General features: G+C 42.2%; 1 protein-coding gene across 2 annotated transcripts in view; it reads left to right on the forward strand.

The window, feature by feature from the left end:
* Positions 1–21,518, forward strand: part of LOC126481539 (probable cytochrome P450 301a1, mitochondrial) — a 138,103-nt gene that overhangs the window by 12,509 nt on the left and 104,076 nt on the right. For both annotated transcript variants that reach the window (XM_050105353.1, XM_050105354.1), the window contains exon 2: positions 18,428–18,644. In XM_050105353.1, the coding sequence (XP_049961310.1) occupies positions 18,446–18,644 (199 nt within the window). In that variant the 5' untranslated portion in view covers positions 18,428–18,445. The remainder of the gene's footprint in view (positions 1–18,427; positions 18,645–21,518) is intronic.

Consider the following 21,518-nt stretch of genomic DNA (forward strand, 5'->3'; position numbering starts at 1 on the left):
GACAAGCTTATGTGTGTTCGTCACCAATCCTATTAGCGTGTCTTTAATCTTCTTTTGCCTTGCTTACCATATCAACCGCAATGTCAGAACGGTCTCTCTGATGCCTTTACCTTTCCTAAAGCCAAACTGATCGTCATCTGACACATCCTCAATTTTATTTGCCATTCTTCTTTTTTTTACAATTCGTTTCGGCCTACTAGGGACCATGGGGCTCGTCTTAACTCTCAGCTAGAATCTTCTGCGTTTTCTTGGCCCAGTATGCCTTCATCTTCTGGCTGTGAGCCTGCTTCCTCTCATCCGTTCACTTAGGTCTGGTGGTGCCTGTACACTTCTTGCTTGTGAGAGACAGTGGGAAGACTTCCCACAAGATGGCCTCTGAGGTGTAGGGTTGGGGCCTTGTATGAAGTAGTCTGTTTCTTGAGTCGCTTGTAGAGATCTCTTGAATTGATCTTCTTGAAGTCTTCTTCTGCCTGTAGTATTTGAGACCTTATAGATGATGCTCGCTGTTGTTTCTCTTTGCGCCATGAAAGCCTGATGGTTGGGCTCATCTTTGCACTGATTCCATCTGATCCATGCTCTACGCCTTTCCTCTATAGCTTGATCACATTCTGTGGTCCACCAGGGGTGCTTGCCTTTGTTTGTTGAAGTAGGTATAGTTTCATGAGCGGCATCCAGTACAGCCTTTTGAAGAGTAGGTCATCCTTGTTTCTGTGTGTTCTTCTAAAGGGTGGTCTGGAAGTCGCAATCCTTATCGCTCAGCCGGTGGGTGTTAAAACTTCGTTTTCTTGAAACCTTTGGGGTATTGTGACCTCTTCTCAAAGGTTGTAGGCTGGTATTAACTAGGGAGAGATAGTGGTCATAGTCGAGGTTTGCTACCCTCAATACCTTGACGTTTTGTATTTCCTTGTGGCATCTCCTGTCAATAGCCACATGGTCTATCTGAAATTCACCCAGCATGTGATTTGTATCCAGGTCATGGCCTTCCTTGGTAGTCACTTGAATGCAGTTGATTTTAGGACCAGGCTGTAGTTGTCACAAAGGTCTATGAGGCGCTCGCCATTGAAAGGTATGTGCTAAGGTCTGATCAGGGTAGCTCCAGAATATAGTATTTAGTTGCCAACCGCAAGGTGGAACGAGTATAATATCTTTGAGTAGGAGGTCCTTTGATGGTTAAGAGAGCCGGGCGTGTGCAGTAAAAAACCGAAGAGTCGCAGTTAGGTGCCCGGAGGAAGCAGACGTGTGGTTACAGCTGTAGGGTAGGTCGTGCTTGCTGCCCCAAAACCTACCGTAGCACGAAACACTCTTGCAAAAAAATTTTCCAAACGCTTACTGTGTCAAACCTTGGACATACAAATCCTAACCCTGAATATTATCTAACAAAACCAATTTGAAATCATTATATATCTTCTCTCATTTACGTGCTAAGGTTTGGTCTGGGGCAGTGAGCGCGAGTTACCTTACAGCTGTCACCACACGTCTGCTTCCTCTGGGCACCTAGCTGCAATTCCTCGGTTTTTTACTGCACGTGCCCGGCTCTCTTAACCATCAAAGAACCTCCTACTCAAAGATATTACACTCGTTCCACCTTGCGGTTGGCAACGGGGCAACTACATACTATATTCTGGAGCTACCCTGATCAGACCTTAGCACATACCTTTCACCATTTCTGTTGCTCCTCTTGTGGGCTGGGTAACAGCCTATATCCTGCAGTACTTCTTTTCCCTGCCAACGTGTGCATTGACGTGACCTATGAGTGTGATGGTGTTGGGTAAGGGATCTTGTCTAGGGTCTTTTTGAGGGGGTCCCAGTAGTATTCTACTGCCTTCAGATCTTTCCTATTGGTGTCACTTGTAGGTGCATGGAAGTTGTCTATTCTGTATGCTCTATTGCAGGACTTCAAGGTTAACGATTCAAGGATAACGAGGAGGTTCTGCCAGGGGGATATGAATTCTAAAACATGGTCGACCATTCTGTGATGTACAGCAAAGCCAGTACCCAGGTGTGGAACTGTCTTCATCATTCTTTCACCTGGGTTTCCTTCATAGATCCGGTATCCTTGGGATTCCATTGCATCATCATCTGGGAACCGAGTTTCTTGTAATGCTGCTATCTTGATGTTATACTTTTCTAACACATCAAGAGTGTTTTTGAGTTTACCAAACTTTAACAGGGAATTCATTTACACTGTAGCTAGTTTAGTGATGTCCCTTTCCTTTTAGAAATTCTGATGGAATGTTATCTATCCCTTCTGCCTCATTTGATCTTAATTCTCGCAAAATCCTGATTCCTGGGTTGGGGGGGGGGGGGTGGTTATTTGGGGGAAGAGACCAAACTGCGAGGTCATCGGTCTCATCGGATTAGGGAAGGACGGGGAAGGAAGTCGGCCGTGCCCTTTCAAAGGAACCATCCTGGCGTTTGCCTGAAGCGATTTAGGGAAATCACGGAAAACCTAAATCAGGATTGCCGGACGCGGGATTGAACCGTCGTCCTCCCGAATGCGAGTCCGGTGTACTAACCACTGCGCCACCTCGCTCGGTTAATTCTCGCAAAGCTTTTTTAAATTCTGTTTCTAGTACTGGATCCCCCTGTCTCTTCTGAATTGATTCCTGTTTCGTCTCCTATCTCATCAGACAAATCGTGCCCTCATAGAGGCCTCATAGAGGCCTTCTCTTTCCACCAATCCGCTCTCTCCTCTGCATTTAACAGTGGAATTCCCATTGCACTCTTAATGTTACCACCCTTGCTTTTATATTCACCGAAGGTTGTTTTGACTTTTCTAAATGCTGAATCAGTTCTGCCGACAGTCTTTTATTTTTCAGTTTCTTCACTTTTTTCATGCAACCATTTCGTTTTATCTTCCCTACACTTCTTATTTATTTCAAATGCTAAGTGACATGCATTTCGATCTTCCTGAATTTCCCTGAACATTTTTGTACCTCTTTCTTTCATCGATCAACTGAAGTATTTTTTTCTGTTCCACATGGTTTCTTCACAATTAGCTCCTTTGTACCTATGTTTTTTTCCAAGTTCTGTGATTGCCGTTTTAGAGATGTACATTCCTCTCCAACCGAATTGCCTATTGAGCTATTCTTTGTCGCAGTATCTATAGCGTTAGAGAACTTCAAGCGCATCTCTTCATTCTTTATACTTCCATATCCCACTTCTTTGCCCATTGATTCTTCCTGGGAAGTCTCTTAAACTTCAGCCTACTCTTCATCACTGCTAAGTTGTGACCTGAGTCTATATCCACTCCAGGGTACACCTTACAACCCAGTGACACCAACACAGCAGCTGCCAACACAAGCTTCCAGCGTCCAGTGCACTGACGAAGCGTGTGCGGAGACATCCGTCCGGGTACTGAGACGGTAGTAACGTAAATCGTCATCTTGCTAGGTTTGACCAGTGTGTATTTTCCTTGTGTCTCCTTTTGTTTACTGCAACATATTGATATGTTACGTAACCCCTAATACATGCACTGTGTTCTAGTACAGTAGAATGAAAATCAGTTTTGGGTTCTGTTTTTAAAAACCTCGCATTTGCGTGAATGTTACACTGTGATGCGTTTTTGGAAAGGTCTTAACGACAGGATGTGGATTACCGAACCAAAAATATGTGGGCTGTTGTTTAAAAAAGACATACTGCTCTTCATATCGTCTTAACGAAGAAAATTACAAGTCAGGCAACTGCACTGATTAATGTCCCGCTCGTAGCTAGACAACATTTGCTTCGTAATTCTTTTATTTTACATTATTAGGGTCTTCAAGATAAACATAAATATTTGAGACAATACGCGCAGATAATTTTCTAAGGTCCTTATAATAGACCGTTAGGGTGCTCCCGAGGTTAATTTTTCACTTGTCGGTTTCGCTCCCTTAAGAACATGTTGAATTCTATTTGTCAGAGACTTCTACATCCAGTCACAAATCTGGTTCGATATATGATAAACTCATATTTTGTTCACTAAGAGGCAGTGTTTAACTGTATCCAGGGAATTCTGCAAGATAAGCAATTCGGCATCAGCGTGGAGACCATTGTCTATGACGCTCTGGGTCTGAACAACGAACAGACTAAACTGAGTTTCATTACTAGCTTTTCATTACCAGAAGGCATTTCAAGGTAATACTTATTTCCTTCTCCAGTGATTGTCTTTACGAGAGCAGGCATTTGATTAGCTGCTGATTTGGCTCCCCGTAACTCTGCGAAATGATAATTGGTTGCTTTAGCTATTCTCAAAGGTTGCCAAAAACTGCTGCGTTCTGACCTTGGCGCTATTTACTGAACAGTACACGAAAGCGTGCTTGCTGGAGGTGGACACACACACGTTCAGCTACACTTACATCAATAATCAGCAGTTCACACGCAAGTCTTTGGTACAGTGTTCGAAACCCCACACAGAAACTGTATCTCTGGCGTATCACTCTCGTATAACCCATGCGAAAAATGAACTAAATCTTGCTGTGCGAGCTTTGATTTCTCTTGCTTTATCACGAAGCTCATACATGTATATGGGGGGCAACTAAATATTTTGGCATTTAAAGAAAAACTTCGTGTTCTGCCTTACGGCAGGTCTTGTCATGGGGAAAGCCTCGTCAGAGAGGTCCACCACATGAGCGTCTAGGGAAGTGATTCCAGGGGTGGTTTCCCGTTGCCTTCCACTGGTGATGATGAAATGATAATGAGGACAACACAATACCCAGTCCCTGAGCGGAGAAAATCTCCCACCCATTCGGGTATCGAACCCGGGCCCCTTGGGGTGACAGACCGCCGCGCTGACCACTCAGCTGCCGGAGCGGACTTGGCATTTAAAGCGCATTTGTTTTAATGATTGCCGTACCAAGTTGCTGCTCACATCCATGATACTCTCTCCCCACTTGCGTGATGATACGAAACGAGCCGCGCTTTTTTGAACTCTTTCGATGTCCTCTGTCAGTCCTGTCTAGTAAGTATCCCGTACCGCGCAGGACTACTCCAGTAGAGGAAGGACAAATGCAGTGTAGGCAGTCCCTTTCGTAGATTTGTTGCATCTTCAGGTTTTCTGCCAATAAATCGTTCATATTTAAAGAAAGACGGCGTTTTATTGCTAAGAGATTAATAACATTGCTTTATAGCTATACGAGTAAGCACAGTCTGCATCGCCTATTTTCACTGATGTTCTCTGCCTCGCCCGATTTTGGTCATATTCAGGTTTAAATTGTGAAAAGGATGACGGCAACCACTGGCATCAGTTGGTGCGCTTCGTGAAAATTCTGTGCTTACATATTCATCGCGGACCGTCATGCTAGGACTCTGCGAGGTGCCGGGATGGAGAGCTGTAAAGTTCAACAAATTTCGAAACAATATGTATCATAATACCGATACACATTACTGCCTCCCCTCCCCCTTGAGTTGGCACTTTTTTAATCACCGCAACAGATAAAAACTATTTCGCTCTGCTGGTGGTCTATTCAAGAGTTGGCACTCTCGCCATAATTTAATAATGACATGAATAACTAATATGTGTCAATAGTGTCTGAAAAGTCACTAGATGGTGTTGTAAACATAGAAATAGTAGACAAAATTAGTATAACAATTATATTTATTAACTTGAACATTTTGAAATACTTCAACATGTGACCCAGTAATTGAATACAAAATACAGGCACAGGGGTGTAACCGAATGAACTGATGGCTAAGTAAAATTGGAGTCCAGCGGTGTATAATGGTCAGCCAGAACATTAAGACTACCAACCTGCTATCAGTAACAACTCGTCCAGGAGACAGCAGCGTCACCTGGGGAGGAATGACTCCTAATCAGACACACGCACGGCGCATGGAGTATCAGTGGGCGTGCTCTCCGTGTGTAGAATGCGGAAGGAGCGCGATCCATCTGAGTTTGACCGAGGGCAGCTTGTGATGGCCTGGAAGCTCGGCACGAGCATCATTTCGGAAACAGCACGACTTGTAAGGTGTTCGAGGCTAGCTGTGGTATTTGTCTTTAATATGTGCCGAAGCCAAGGTGAAACCATGTCCAGAATCGCGGCCTTGGGCAGCCACCTTATCACGGATGTCGCACGCTTGGCATACAGGTAAAAGAGAACAGGCGATGAACTATCGCTGAATTTACATCAGACTTTAATGCTGAGAGGAGTACAAGTGCGCCTAAACACACAGCGCTCCGAACGATCCTCATAATGAGCCTCAGCATTCGACGACCCATGTATGTGCCAATGGTAACACCACGACGTCGGCAACTACGGCTGAAATGGGCATGTGACAATCGGAACTGGACATTGTCGCAGTGGCAGAGCGTTGTGTGGTTTAATGAATTCCGATACCTTCTTCACCAAGCCGATGGGAGGGCGAGAATCCATCGTCTTCCAGGGATACAGCTTCCTTCACACCCGTACTGCGGGACGGAGACAATCTGACAGCGGCTCCATTATGCTCTGTAGAATATTCACGTGGACATCCATGGGTCCATTGGAGCTCATGCAAGGCTCGGTGACGACCAATGAGTACCGTGCACTGTTTGCAAACCACGTACATCCCTTCATGATGATCACGTTTGTCGAAAGCAGTGGCATTTTTCAGCATGATAATGCGCCATTTCAAAAGGCCAGGAGTGTGATGGACTGGTTCGAGGAACATAATGGCGATTGATGTGCTGACCTCTGGCTCGCCAGATTTGAACGCTACCGAACACAGCTGGTACCGGCATGTGATTGAATGTGGCATCAAAGGTCATCGCCCCTGCCCCCGACCTCCCCTCACTATCTCCCAGGAATTTACGCAAATTAGGGGACTTTTGTGTGCAGATTGGGTGCCAGCTCCCTCCAGCGACCTACCAAGGCCTCATTGCTTCCATGTCATGACGGGTCGTCGCTGTTGTCTGTGCCGGCTATTTGGCAGGTGTTCATAGCGTTCTGCCTGGTCAGTGTAATTACAGCACCCGATGATCTGCTATGAGTGTGTGCAAATTTGCCAAGAGAATAAACAAGTACTCTATCACACAACAGTGGTCAAATAGGGTAACTCATCTTAGAAACCCACATGCAAGTGTGTCTGCCACGGGAGCGAAGCAATGAGCACGTCAGAACTAGCACTTCTGAAAGAAAGGATATTGCGGAGACATGGCTTAGCCACAGCCTGGGGGATGTTTCCAGAATGCGATTTTCACTCTGCAGCGGAGTGTGCGCTGATATGAAACTTCCTGGCAGATTAAAACTGTGTGCCGGACCGAGACTCGAACTCGGGACCTTTGCCTTCCGCGGGCAACTGTTCTACCGACTGAGCTCCCAAGCACGACTCACGCCCCGTCCTCACAGCTTTACTTCTGCCAGTACCTCGTCTCCTACCTTCCAGGAAGTTTCATACCAGCGCACACTCCGCTGCAGAGTGAAAATCTCATTCCAGTACGTCATAATAAATAAATAAGTCCCTACTTTGCTGGTGCAGTGAATACTTGCCAACTGTGAGATCGGCTCGTGTTAGGCAGCTTTCTGCACAGGGTTGTACTGCATGCTGTCCTCACGAATGCTGACCTCCATGATGATCTCCGCCTGCGATCGTGACCCAATGAAACGCGAGATAGCTAAGCAAGTAAACAAAAAATGGTTCTGAGCACTATGGGACTTAACATCTTAGGTCATCAGTCCCCTAGAACTTAGAACTACTTAAACCTAACTAACCTACGGACATCACACAACACCCAGCCATCACGAGGCAGAGAAAATCCCTGACCCCGCCGGGAATCGAACCCGGGAACCCGGGCGTGGGAAGCGAGAACGCTACCGCACGACCACGAGATGCGGGCAGCAAGTAAACACTCTCGACCGTTGATTCCAAATGGAATCTATCAACCTCTGTCCATTCCACCGATATAGTGATCACTTCTAATTACACCTTGTGATATCCGCTATTTTTGGCTTCATTAAAACATCAAATAGGCAGATACTTGTTTATAAAGAATGATTAATGTATAATAAGGCGTCGCATAGCGACGGTGGAGTATCCTAAATGATGTAATTCGTCGTCTTTGGGCGGCAACATAAACAGAAGAATACGGATAGATATGCGATCCTTCACTATTTTGTTCTCTGGAGAACAAGTGAAGCCTTGAGCGCTAAACACTTGTACTGTTTTTCGTAAGTAAGACGGACGCAGATTTGTGGCGGTCTGATCTAATTTTTTACTAAATAAATAAAAACGTGTTCCGTCTAAGTTTGAGTGAAGTGTGAAAAGAAGAACTGTTATAACTTATCGTGACGACGCACGAGCGAGTCAAGATGACAATGGCTATATAAAAGAGCGCTCAATGGACACGAAACGGACATAAAAATCTACCGTCATTGTAGTACTAAGCTTAAGGTGCGATATATGTTATAGTTATAATAAATATTTGTTCTGGAAATATTGGATCATTTAGCAGTGCTCATTCCTATCATCTCCTCAGTATTATTTTCATTTTAATTATGCATTTTGCTAAGATTACAGACACCAAGATCAGCAGTCCAATGTGCGTGTTACATTGACAAAAAGAAAACTGTTTTATCGTCTTCTTGCATCAGCTTTATTATTGAATTTCCCTTTTGTGTCATGTTATAGTTGTTTTTGCGCCCTTAAGAACTTTCTGGTCCCTTAGGAAATTGTTTTGTCATAAGAATAACTTCACGACCGGGTATGATCGTATCTATGATCATGAAGTAATTAGAAAGACGATAATGCAATTTCTTAATCAGTAGCACGCTAGCTGTGACTACTTCAAGCCACGCGAAACTGGAAGTAAAGACTATTCACATTTCATAATGCAATATTTTATGACAATGGTCAATCCATGATTCTTACGCCAATTGTGATTGATAAAGCAGTAAGCGAAATCTCAAATTCCAACTTTTCCATTGAATAACAACATCACTTTTATTTTGTTACATCACAACCTCTACCTCGTCCCCTGGTGGACCAGAGGTGACTTAGGTGACTTCCACGACCTCTTTCTCTCTTGCAGCCCAGATGAGACTCACCGGAAAACTCCGCTCTGCGCACCTACATAGAAAATGAGTGCGCCATATCACCTCCACGCTTCGATACTTCCAGTTGCAGTTCTGCACGGAATCGTACCCCAATGATTTCGTGCAGTTCGCCACAGACAATCCCGCCAAAACAGCACGAACAATGCTGCACCAATGGTGGGCTTTGCAGCCAAATTTTAGCAACGTGCTTTTACGTCAGCCCATCAACTCAAATCAATTTGCGGTTTTTAAGGCGTGTGCGGAAAGACTGACAAGTGAGAACTGCACCCGAGAAATGCGAAAACAGCGTGTGGGCGTGGACGCCGCTCCCGCAGAGTCAGACATCTAAGTCTGAGAAAGCTGCCCCCAAAATACAACTACCAGGCGCCGAACCGGGACTGGCTGATTGTTCCCGGTAGTAAAGCAATTCTGCGAGGGGCCAGCTAGTCGTCTCTAACTTGTGCCGACTGTGTGTGTCATCTCCATACCAACAGATACAAAGGCGTGCCGAGGTAGGGTCGCGAAAGGCTGCCTTTGTCGGCGACTCGCTGTCCACAGTGCCAGGTCGTTCCAGGAACGCAATGCCCGATCTGCCGTGACCCTTGTCAGCGCACCGCTGCGCAGAGAGTCACCTCAAGCACCCACAGCCGTAAATGTAGAGAATAAACCAATGCCATCACCCCAATAATTTAATAAGAGCAAAGAAAATTAGAGTTCTCATTATCTGATCACACGTTATTCCATGGCCTTACACAACCCAGCCTCACCGAGAACATTTCGAGTGGGTGTCAAATTGGAAAAATGAAAAAAAAAAAAGAAATGGAATGCGACAGGCCAGTGAGGGCCTGACATCTGGCAACTCTGCATGACCATCACGGCATGCTCGTCCCTACTGAATGTATTTCTTGCTCACGTGTCGTCTTCGCAGCCATTACCTAACTGCTAAAGATCATTTCTTCTCTAATGACTGTTTTGTCTACGTTTCTTTTGTTCGAACTACCATTTCTCTGTTCCACGAAACTCCAGTGAGCGTGTATCATTTATCCAACAAGTGTATATTACATGTGCAACATCTGCGTCTATAGCTCTTTCATCTGGCATTATTGATCAACAATATTTAGACCTATCAGGAGAATGAAAACTGGCGTTCTACGGATCGGAGCGTGGAATGTCAGATCCCTTAATCGCGCAGGTAGATTAGAAAATTTAAAAAGGGAAATGGATAGGTTAAAGTTAGATATAGTGGGAACTAGCGAAGTTCGGTGGCAGGAGGAACAAGACTTCTGGTCAGGTGAATACAGGGTTATACATACAAAGTCAAATAGGGGTAAGGCAGGAGTAGGTTTAATAATGAATAAAAAAATAGGAGTTCGGGTAAGCTACTACAAACAACATAGTGAACGCATTATTGTGGCCCAGATAGACACGAAACCCACGCCTACAACAGTAGTACAAGTCTATATGCCTACTAGCTCTGCAGATGACGAGGAAATTGAAGAAATGTATGACGAGATAAAAGAAATTATTCAGATAGAGAAGGGAGACGAAAATTTAATAGTCATGGGTGACTGAAATTCAGTAGTAGGAAAAGGAAGACAAGGAAACGTAGTAGGTGAATATGGATTGGGGGTAAGAAATATAAAAATTAGAGGAAGCCGCCTGGTAGAATTTTGCACAGAGCACAACTTAATCATAGCTAACACTTGGTTCAAGAATCATAAAACGAGGTTGTATACATGGAAGAAGCCTGGAGACACTGACAGGTTTCAGATAGATTATATAATGGTAAGACAGAGATTTAGGAACTAGGATTTAAATTGTAAGACATTTCCAGGGGCAGATGTGGACTCTGACCACAATCTATTGGTTACGAATTGTAGATTAAAACTGAAGAAACTGCAAAAAGGTGGGAATTTGAGGAGATGGGACCTGGAAAACTGAAAGAACCAGAGGTTGTAGAGAGTTTCAGGGAGAGCATAAAGGAACAATTGACAAGAATGGGGGAAAGAAATACAGTAGAAGAAGGATTGATAGCTTTGAGGGATGAAGTGGTGAAGGCAGCAGAAGATCAAGTAGGTAAAAAGACGAGGGCTAGTAGAAATCCTTGGGTGACAGAAGAAATACTGAATTTAATTGATGAAAGGAGAAAATATAAAAATGCAGTAAATGAAGCAGGCAAAAAGGAACACAAACGTCTCAAAAATGAGATCGACAGGAAGTGCAAAATGGCTAAGCAGGCTATGCTAGAGGACAAATGTAAGGATGTAAAGGCTTATCTCACTATGGGTAAGATAGATACTGCTCACAGAAAAATTAAAGAGACCTTTGGAGAAAAGAGAACCACTTGTATGAATATCAAGGGCTCAGATGGAAACCCACTTCTAAGCAAAGAAGGGAAAGCAGAGAGGTAGAAGGAGTATATAGAGGGACTATACAAGGGCGATGTACTTGAGGACAATATTATGGAAATGGAAGAGGATGTAGATGAAGATGAAATGGGAGATACACTGCGTGAAGAATTTGATAGAGCACTGAAAGACCTAAGTCGAAACAAGGCCCCGGGAGTAGACAACATTCCATTAGAACTACTGACAGCCTTGGGAGATCCAATCCTGACAAAACTCACCATCTGGTGAGCAAAATGTATGAGGCAGGCGAAATACCCTCAGACTTCAAGAAGAATATAATAATTCCAATCCCAAAGAAAGCAGGCGTTGACAGATGTGAAAATTACCGAACTATAAGTTTAATAAGTCACAGCTATAAAATACTAACGCGAATTCTGTACAGACGAATGGAAAAACTGGTAGAAGCCGACCTCGGGGAAGATCAGTTTGGATTCCGTAGAAATATGGGAATACGTGAGGCAATACTGACCCTACGACTTACCTTAGAAGCTAGATTAAGAAAGGGCAAACCTACGTTTCTAGCATTTGTAGACTTGGAGAAAGCTTTTGACAATGTTGACTGGGATAATCTCTTTCAAATTCTGAAGGTGGCAGGGGTAAAATACAGTGGGCGAAAGGCTATTTACAACTTGTACAGAAACCAGATGGCAGTTATAAGAGTCGAGGGCATGAAAGGGAAGCAGTGGTTGGGAAGGGAGTGAGACAGGGTTATAGCCTCTCCCCGATGTTATTCAATCTGTATATTGAGCAAGCAGTAAAAGAAACAAAAGAAAAATTCGTAGTAGGTATTAAAATCCATGGAGAAGAAATAAAAACTTTGAGGGTTCGCCGATGACATTGTAATTCTATCAGAGACAGCAAAGGACTTGGAAGAGCAGTTGAACGGAATAGACAGTGTCTTGAAGGGAGGATATAAGATGAACATCAACAAAAGCAAAACGAGGATAATGGAATGTAGTCGAATTAAGTTGGGCAAAGCTGAGGGAATTAGATTAGGAAATCAGACACTTAAAGTAGTAAAGGAGTTTTGCTATTTGGGGAGCAAAATAACTGATGATGGTCGAAGTAGAGAGGATATAAAATGTAGACTGGCAATGGCAAGGAAAACGTTTCTGAAGAAGAGAAATTTGTTAACATCGAGTATAGATTTAAGTGCCAGGAAGTCGTTTCTGAAAGTATTTGTATGGAGTGTAGCCCTGTAAGGAAGTGAAACGTGGACGATAAATAGTTTAGAGAAGAAGAGAATAGAATCTTTCGAAATGTGGTGCTACAGAAGAATGCTGAAGATTAGGTGGGTAGATCACATAACTAATGATGAGGTATTGAAGCGTATTGGGGAGAAGAGGAGTTTGTGGCACAGCTTGACAAGAAAAAGGGACCGGTTGGTAGGACGTGTTCGGAGGCATGAAGGGATCACAAATTTAGCATTGGAGGGTAGTGTGAAGGGTAAAAATCATAGAGGGAGACCAAGAGATGAATTCACTAAGCAGATTCAGAAGGATGTGGGCTGCAGTACCTAACTGGAGATGAAGAAGCTTGCACAGGATAGAGTAGCACGGAGAGCTGCATCAAACCAGTCCCAGGACTGAAGACCACAACAACAACAACAACGTTTAGACCTACTAAGCCTCGGGAATTTAGTTCCATGGAGTTAGATTTCATCACTGGGTAAGCTGAGTGTACTAGTGCTGAAGCTGCACATCTGATAGCCACACGCAGTAACAGGGAAGACACAAGCTGTTTGCAGAGAACAATACTGGAGGCAGCAGAAGTTGTTTACAAGTGAACTACAGTCCAAGCGAAAGCACAAGTTGTTTTCAGATGTTGTACAACTACATGGAAAACATGAACAGTTTACAAGCGGAGTACAATTTTGGGTGAAACACTATATGCTTACAAATGGCGTATACTACTAAGTATGGCACAAATTATTTACAAACAGAGTATAATATTGGGGAAAATTACAAGTTGTTTACGAGTAGGATACAACACTGGGTAAGGCATGAGACGTCTATAAGCGGAGTAAGGGAGAGCCGGGCAAAGTAGCCAGGCTAAGGTCTTTATATTTTTTAAGCTGATTAGCAATAGGCAGAAATGCAGATGGGCCAGTGATTATAATCTACAACTACTGACGCATGATATAGAATATATGTGTGATGTCCGTTCTTTCACAGATGTCTGAAAGAAGAGACATCACATATAATTAAAATGAGGACGACCAACTGATCACTTCAGTACGGATGTGTACCACGGTTGAACTCTTACGGGAATCAGCAGAATTCCAGGAGTAGAGAGGATAATAGGTATGAGTCACTACATTAGTAGTGTGTAGATAAGTTGAAAATTTGGGTCTGACAGGAGTCGTGCCAGGCTAGTCCATGCAGTTGTGATGGCCACTATGCGCGGATGGCGCAATGGTAGTAGTAAGCAGGACACATGGGTTTGAGTCCTGGTTTGGCGCAAATTTTCAACTTTCCCCAAAGATTTAAATCAACACCCACTGGCAACTAATGTCATTCATTCCCTCGTGTATTGATTAATACAGAATAATTTAATCATCTTAGGATGAAATTAAATACTTAAAACAAATCATTTTTCTAAAATGGCATATAGTCACTTTGTCGGACAGAAGTGGGCTAAGTGGCCATTTGGTTTTAAATTCAAAAATAAGAAATAAAGAAAACTGTTTTAACAAAGAACTCAATACAGTTTATTGTGAAACTTGATTCGAATTACACGTTTCACAAATGGAAATCAAAACTTTGTTCCTCAAATCCTTCATGAGCGCGGAGAGAGCTAAATTGGTACTTAATCCAGTGCTCGTCCAGTCTCGAATCTGAAGACTTTTCTTCACAGTACATGCACTCTGTGATTTCATCCTTGTTGACAAAAAATCTTCTAGGCTGGGTTTCCTGCTGTTCGCAAGCTCCTTTTTCCTGCTTTTCTGCTCTTCAGCTGCTTTCCGTTTTTCCTTCATTTTCTTTTCTTTTTCTTCGCTCTGTGTGTTTGTCGCTTCTACATCACCATTGTAAGTGCTTGCTGCAAGTATCTCCACAGAGCCAGTCTTTCGGCTGGTACTTTTATGTTTCCCCCTACACAAAAGTTGCCAGACACCATGTAACTTGCGCGCGTGGCACACAATACTCATTAAAGCCTGTACTATGGTATGTGAGTGGGGTTCACCTTACAATACAGGATTTTTGTATAGATATTGACCGCGTGTACCTGAATGGTGGCAAATCAGACTTACACCCACTCTGTAATAACAATGATACGTCAAGCAAGTCCGAAATGCAACTACACGTCAGGACGGACAAAAAGCAACACAGAAGATGCTACCAATTTGTTAATAATACGGTCGCCAGCCTAATTAGGCATTAACTGAGTTTCTTCCCTGGACAAGTTGGCAGATATTCGTGCAAAGCAACTAGTAGTAACACTGCATAATATAGTAGAATTTTAGAACCAGAAAATCTATTGAACTGATATTTGCACGTTCTGTAATGATATAAGAAAACCATAAATACATAACACTGCACTATAATGAACACTACAAAACTTCGTACTGTCTATTGATCTGATTAAAATCGCGCATAGGTTACCCTAGAAATAGTAATTTCGAGCCACAGACAAAATGTCAATTTTAATAAAGATAAAACACTGATAAATTTTGACTTTTATATTGACTTTGACTTTTGCTGGTCAAATCAATTTAGAGCGCTTCAGAATTCAAATGAATAAAAAAGGGGGGGGGGACCCTGAAACTGTTGTGATCACTGTATTAAAAAATTTGATTACTGAAATTATTATGCGCTCAAGATTTCCAGTATATGAGTTACTACTCTTTTTATCGCATTTACTGCTCATTTAAATACCTTTATATCTGTCTCCAAATAATTAAACTTCTTTGCTATATCAATATTAAAGTTATCTTCCAACTTTGTCAGACCTTCGTTATTCATTTACTGGTTCATTAACAAAATAGTTCTTTAAACACCATTCTAACATAGCTAGGTCTGCAGGTAATTATTATTAACACAAACTTTAATTTTTCATCTCGGGAAACTCGGATTGCACAACATTTGGAAAGGACCCTGTCTGGGTTAGTTGAGAGGATAATTAAATGATAGGAAAGTTCTGGTAAAATTTAAGTTGTTATTAAGTTGTTATTGAACAGTATGGAACAAAAGTAACACTGGTCCATACGAATACAGTACTAAAAGTTTCAACCTGTTTGTATCGATGCAGCGGTTGGCATGCGGCGAGATGGCGAGGCACAGAGCACACATACAACCACAGCTATGGCTCTTGATGTGTCGGCACTTTAATTCTTCCTGGCGTCGCAATACTTTTCCATTTAGTGCCTATGGAATTTTGCCATGCTGTGTGGGTGTTGGAACGGCATTCCCGAGGCTCAATGAAACTACGTCTTCCAGGAGAGCCTCCTCGCTCCAGAAGGTGTTGCTCAGACCAATGCCAAACTCCAACTCCAACTGCTGAGCCCATTGTGCCGTGCAGCGCCCGTGCGCATTTTCCCGCGCTCGCCTGCCATCCACCTTTTACCGCTCCCTTACAGACAGGGTATTCACCCGAGGTTTTGCATTCTACATATCCTAACACATTGCCTACATATGGACCAGACGCACATTTACAATTTTAAACATCTTACAACAGTCTCAACATTTGTTACATTTCAGTTCTATTACAATATTGCTTGACATTTGACATAAACATTAATATTCGCATTGAAATTTGTTTACAGTTTTCTTAACACAATGACATGAAACAAAAAAGAAATGAAATCAGAACATCGATTACACTAATTTATCGAAAAATCAGATGCAAAAAAAATTTACTTATATGTACAATAGTACAGCGTTGTTGTTGTTACAACCACTGCTGATACGGCCAGTTTGCCTGCATCGACGCCTTTACACGAAAGCTGTATATCTTTTAATAGCATGACCGAACTTTCTGTTATTAATGTAGAGTTATGGAGTCAAAGTATGACACTTTCAACACAGCTTACAATGGCCACTTTGCCCGCCATGGCCACGTTACCCACCTGTCCCCTACAATAGAGAGGCGAGCACAAAATTTTTATTGGTTGCTTTGAAAGCATCATATGTAAGCAGTCGTTTTCTGAACTTGGTAAGATTTATTGTACCATTAACTAATTTTCAGGCCACTGCATGCACAAAGTGAGATTGAGGTGATACAGGAAAAACCGGAATAATTGGATATAGTCCTGCCACATTTAGAATAATTCAGATATTAATAATGAACCGTGTAAAATTAAGGTGTCAGATTCAAAAGGATGGAATTATTGCCCATCCGCACACTAAGTTAATGAATATTTAATTTAGATTAGAAATTGTCGGTAGTATAACTAAGCTGTTAGTGTGTAACACTAATAGCATCTTTTCAGCACTCACAAAACAAAGCCAATTAGTGTACAAGCACCCTTAAGTGAAAACAGTTTTTAGAAAGTAGCACCAGAACAACATATCTCTGTGAAGTCAAAATAATAATAAATAATTTCAATTTTCCCATACAACATTGATCTCTGATTATTAGATTGACTCTGAGCAGAACCACATAAAGCATACTGATATAATAATTATGTCACATGTAACTATTGATAAAATAGTAAACCACTCTTTTGGTTAGTCCACATGGTTGGATACTGAATACATACAGTTAATTCTAGCAGTCAAGTGCAACACTTTGTAAAACGAATGAACTTTGAGTATTAACTATTAAGCAGCTCTTCCTTGGATAATTGTCCGTGAGAACTGTTTATATCTAGTTACTGTCTTTTGAAATCAAATTGGTAAACATGAATATTTAATAACACTTTCTGCTAAATGACTCTTGAGAAAATTTACTACATCAACATTTATGTGATATTTCATTAGTTTCCAAATAATTTTACGTCAAAAGAAAGTACCTTTCTTTTCCAGCACTGTCTTTCACTCAGACGTCGTCGTCCTTCCAGTTGGATCACAAGAACAAATATCATTAATTTTCAGAGCAAAATGACAAAAATTTTCAGTTCAAACCACAGTTTTCAGCTATGGCGCAACTGGCAAGCCTCAAACTCTTGATCATGTCACACACGTAGCAAATGAACAACTAAGTCCATTGGCGACTTGGAAAGTAAGTATCTGAGCTTTTGTAATTACAATCTTGCTGTGTGGTCCAAGTTCTCTTCAGAAAACCACTCAAATTTCAGAAAAAAACACATTAATTGCTCAGACCTCAAATCTTTAGTATCAGTGCCTGACCACTACCGGTATCTTAAAGTGTTTTCTCATGAAGTTCGTGTGATTCCTGTGCGAAAATCTTACTCCAAAGTTTTAAATGCTCTGTTGTGTTGAAATGACCTGACAACCTTGCGCAATGAATGCTGTCTCTATGATTCAATGTAATAAAACAAAGCTTTTCAAATGTACTTTCTCTCTCACAGGACATAAAAATTAAACATAATTTCTCATAAAAATTAACGTTTTCAAATTTATCACCACATAATATCCTTTACAAATCAAATAAAAATGTTCAGTTGTCTTAAAACATTCACATGACTTAAAATACAAAACTGATCTTTGAACCCTTTACCAACATATCAAAATAATTGTATGTCAAAAGAAAGTAGATTCTTTTCCAGCGGTCACTCTTTGTCTCTGGCAATAATTGGCGAGTCTATCTTAATATTGGCACCAAGTCCACTCACACATTCATCTCACACTTTGTTCTCAGTATTACAGGCTTCATTCATGCTTAACGCAATTCATTGATATGTTACAACTGTTTTAAAATATTCTCTAAAGATTATTGTTAGTGACACTGCTATAGTTTTAGCACACTTAAATGAAATAGGTTACAGCTCAATGATCTACCCATCTTATACTTGATGTAACTGCGATCTTAGAGCAGAATTAGTAACATGAAAGAAGCAGTAAAATTTTGTTTAGTAGTTGTCAGGCAGCAACAAAGGGACTGGACACGTGCTAATTCTGACGCTTGCTGCAGACTGGATCAACGGCGCCCATGTTGTCAGCAAGTTCGCGGTGCAGCCGGCAGCTGGCGGTAGTGCTGAGCAGAGGCCGCGCCACTACGGCTGCGGCAGTGAAGGGAACTATGGCGGAACCGACGGAGGAGTGGCTGAGGGCGAAACCTTTTGAGGAAATGCCAGGGCCCAAACCACTGCCTATCATAGGAAACACCTGGAGATTCCTGATGCCTTCAGGTAAGGGCGAGGTCTGTTCTCTCTACCTTGTGAAGAAGCAACGTCTCCACTTCTACATGGCAGCTAATCCAACAATCTCTTTAACACTACTTGGATCCCGCAGCCTACATCTTATATAGTCTTCATAACATTGACAGATCTCTTCAACTTTGAGGTTACTAGGGATGCACCCACAATAGAGATAACAGGGCAGGAAATAATAGTACTTCAGTCTTTTTTCAAACCTCACTCATACACACTTCCAGTTAAGTATGTTCACATTATTGCATCCTTTCTATCCACCATTCCATTGCATGTACCCATAATCAGTACTCTTTCATGTATCTGCCACCATATTGCACATGTTCCCAAAGATCAGTCCCTTATCCTTTCATTTATATCCTCTTCTGATGTGCCTGAAACCTGTCCTCAGCCACTACACTGACGACACCGTATTCCACCTTCCAGAACCCTCACTGACCCTTTGGCTCTAGGTCAACCAGTTTGCCTCCAGGTGAGACCAGGGTTTTCTAAAATTAACCCAACCAATAACTTCTGCTCAAAGAATGCTACCACATCATTTACATTCATACTATCCACTTAACTAATCCGCTGAACACCTCACACTAACCCTGACTATAAACTAACTCCTTTTACTAATCACATAAAAAACCTTATACAGGGTAGTCCTTTGATCGTAACCAGGCCAAATATCTCACGAAATAAGCGTCAAACGAAAATACTACAAAGAACGAAACTTGTCTAGCTTGAAGGGGGAAACCAGATGGCGCTATGGTTGGCCCACTAGATGGCGCTGCCATAGGTCAAACGGATATCAACTGTGTTTTCTTAAATAGGAACCCCCATTTTTTATTACATATTCGTGTAGTAGGTAAAGAAATATGAATGTTTTAGTCCAACCACTTTTTTCGTTTTGTGATAGATGGCGCTGTAATAGTCACAAACATATGGCTCACAATTTTAGACGAACAGATGGTAACAGGTAGGTTCTTTAAATTAAAATATAGAACGTAGGTTCGTTTGAACATTTTATTTCGGTTGTTCCAATGTGATACATGTACCTTTGAGAACTTATCATTTCTGAGAACGCATGCTGTTACAGGATGATTACCTGTAAATAATACATTAATGCAATAAATGCTCGAAATGATGTCCATTAACCTCAATGCATTTGGCAATACGTGTAACGGCAATCCTCTCAACAGCGAGTAGTTCGCCTTCCGTAATGTTCACACATCCATTGACAATGCACTGACGCATGTTGTCAGGCGTTGTCGGTGATCACGATAGCAAATATCCATCAACATTCCCCAAAGAAATAAATCCGGGGACGTCAGATCCGGTGAACGTGTGGGCCATGGTATGGTGCTTCGACGACCAATCCACCTGTCATGAAATATGCTATTCAATACCGCTTCAACCGCACGCGAGCTGTGTGCCGGACATCCATCATGTTGGAAGTACATCGCCATTCTGTCATGCAGTCAAACATCTTGTAGTAACATGGGTAGAACATTACGTAGGAAATCAGCATACATTGCACCATTTAGATTTCCATCGATAAAATGGGGACCAATTATCCTTCCTCCCATAATGCCGCACTAGACATTAACCCGCCAAGGTCGCTGATATTCCACTTGTCGCAGCCATCGTGGATTTTCCGTCGCCCAATAGTGCATATTATGCCGGTTAACGTTACCGCTGTTGGTGAATGACGCCTCGTCGCTAAATAGAAAGCGTGCAAAATATTTTTCATCGTCCCGTAATTTCTCTTGTGCCCAGTGGCAGAACTGTACACGACGTTCAAAGTCGTCGCCATGCAATTCCTGGAGCATAGAAATGCAATCGATGTTGATGTAGCATTCTCAACACCGACGTTTTTTAGATTCCCGATTCTCGTGAAATTTGTTTGCTACTGATGTGCAGATTAGCCGCGACAGCAGCTAAAACACCTGCTTGGGCATCATCATTTGTTGCAGGTCGTGGTTAACGTTTCACATGTGGCTGAACACTTCCTGTTGCCTTAAATAACGTAACTATCCGGCTAACGGTCCGGACACTTGGATGATATCGTCCAGGATACCGAGCAGCATACATAGCACACGCCCGTTGGGCATTTTGATCACAATAGCCATACATCAACACGATATCGACCTTTTGCGCAATTGGTAAACGGTCCATTTTAACACGGGTAATGTATCACGAAGCAAATACCGTCCGCACTGGCGGAATGTTACGTGAGATCACGTACTTATACGTTTGTGACTTACAGCGCCATCTATCACAAAGTGAAAAAAGTGGTCCAACTAAAACATTCATATTTCCTTACGTACTACACGAATATGTAATAAAAATGGGGGTTCCTATTTGAGAAAACGCAGTTGATATCCGTTTGACCTATGGCAGCGCCATCTAGCGTGCCAGCCATAGCGCCATCTGGTTTCCCTCTTCAAGCTAGACGAGTTTCGTTCTTTTAGTTATTTCGTTTGATGCTTATTTCGTGAGATATTTGGCCCGGTCACTATCAATGGACCACCCTGTATAATAGACTAATACTACAAACTATCCGAATACTAGGATTACATTCCTCCACCATACTCATCTTCTACAAAGTTTATTCTCTCTCATGCCAATGTCGCTTGAATTTCCACTACACCAAAAGTTTGTCCCACATACCACGTTCTTAGATGCCATTTATTCTGTCTGACATTTCACATCTATCTGTCATTTGTCCGTCTTGAGACCAATTTTTTCATCAGTATTGTGAATCGTTTGTTGCAGGACCCACCAAGAGTAACAATTGCAAACTACCTCCGCAAATATTAGCTGGATATACACCAATCTCTGTTTTCCTCTGTATCTTTTACCGTCTAC

Source organism: Schistocerca serialis, chromosome 5 (genome assembly GCF_023864345.2).
Source record: "Schistocerca serialis cubense isolate TAMUIC-IGC-003099 chromosome 5, iqSchSeri2.2, whole genome shotgun sequence".
Taxonomy (NCBI): Eukaryota; Metazoa; Arthropoda; class Insecta; order Orthoptera; family Acrididae; genus Schistocerca; species Schistocerca serialis.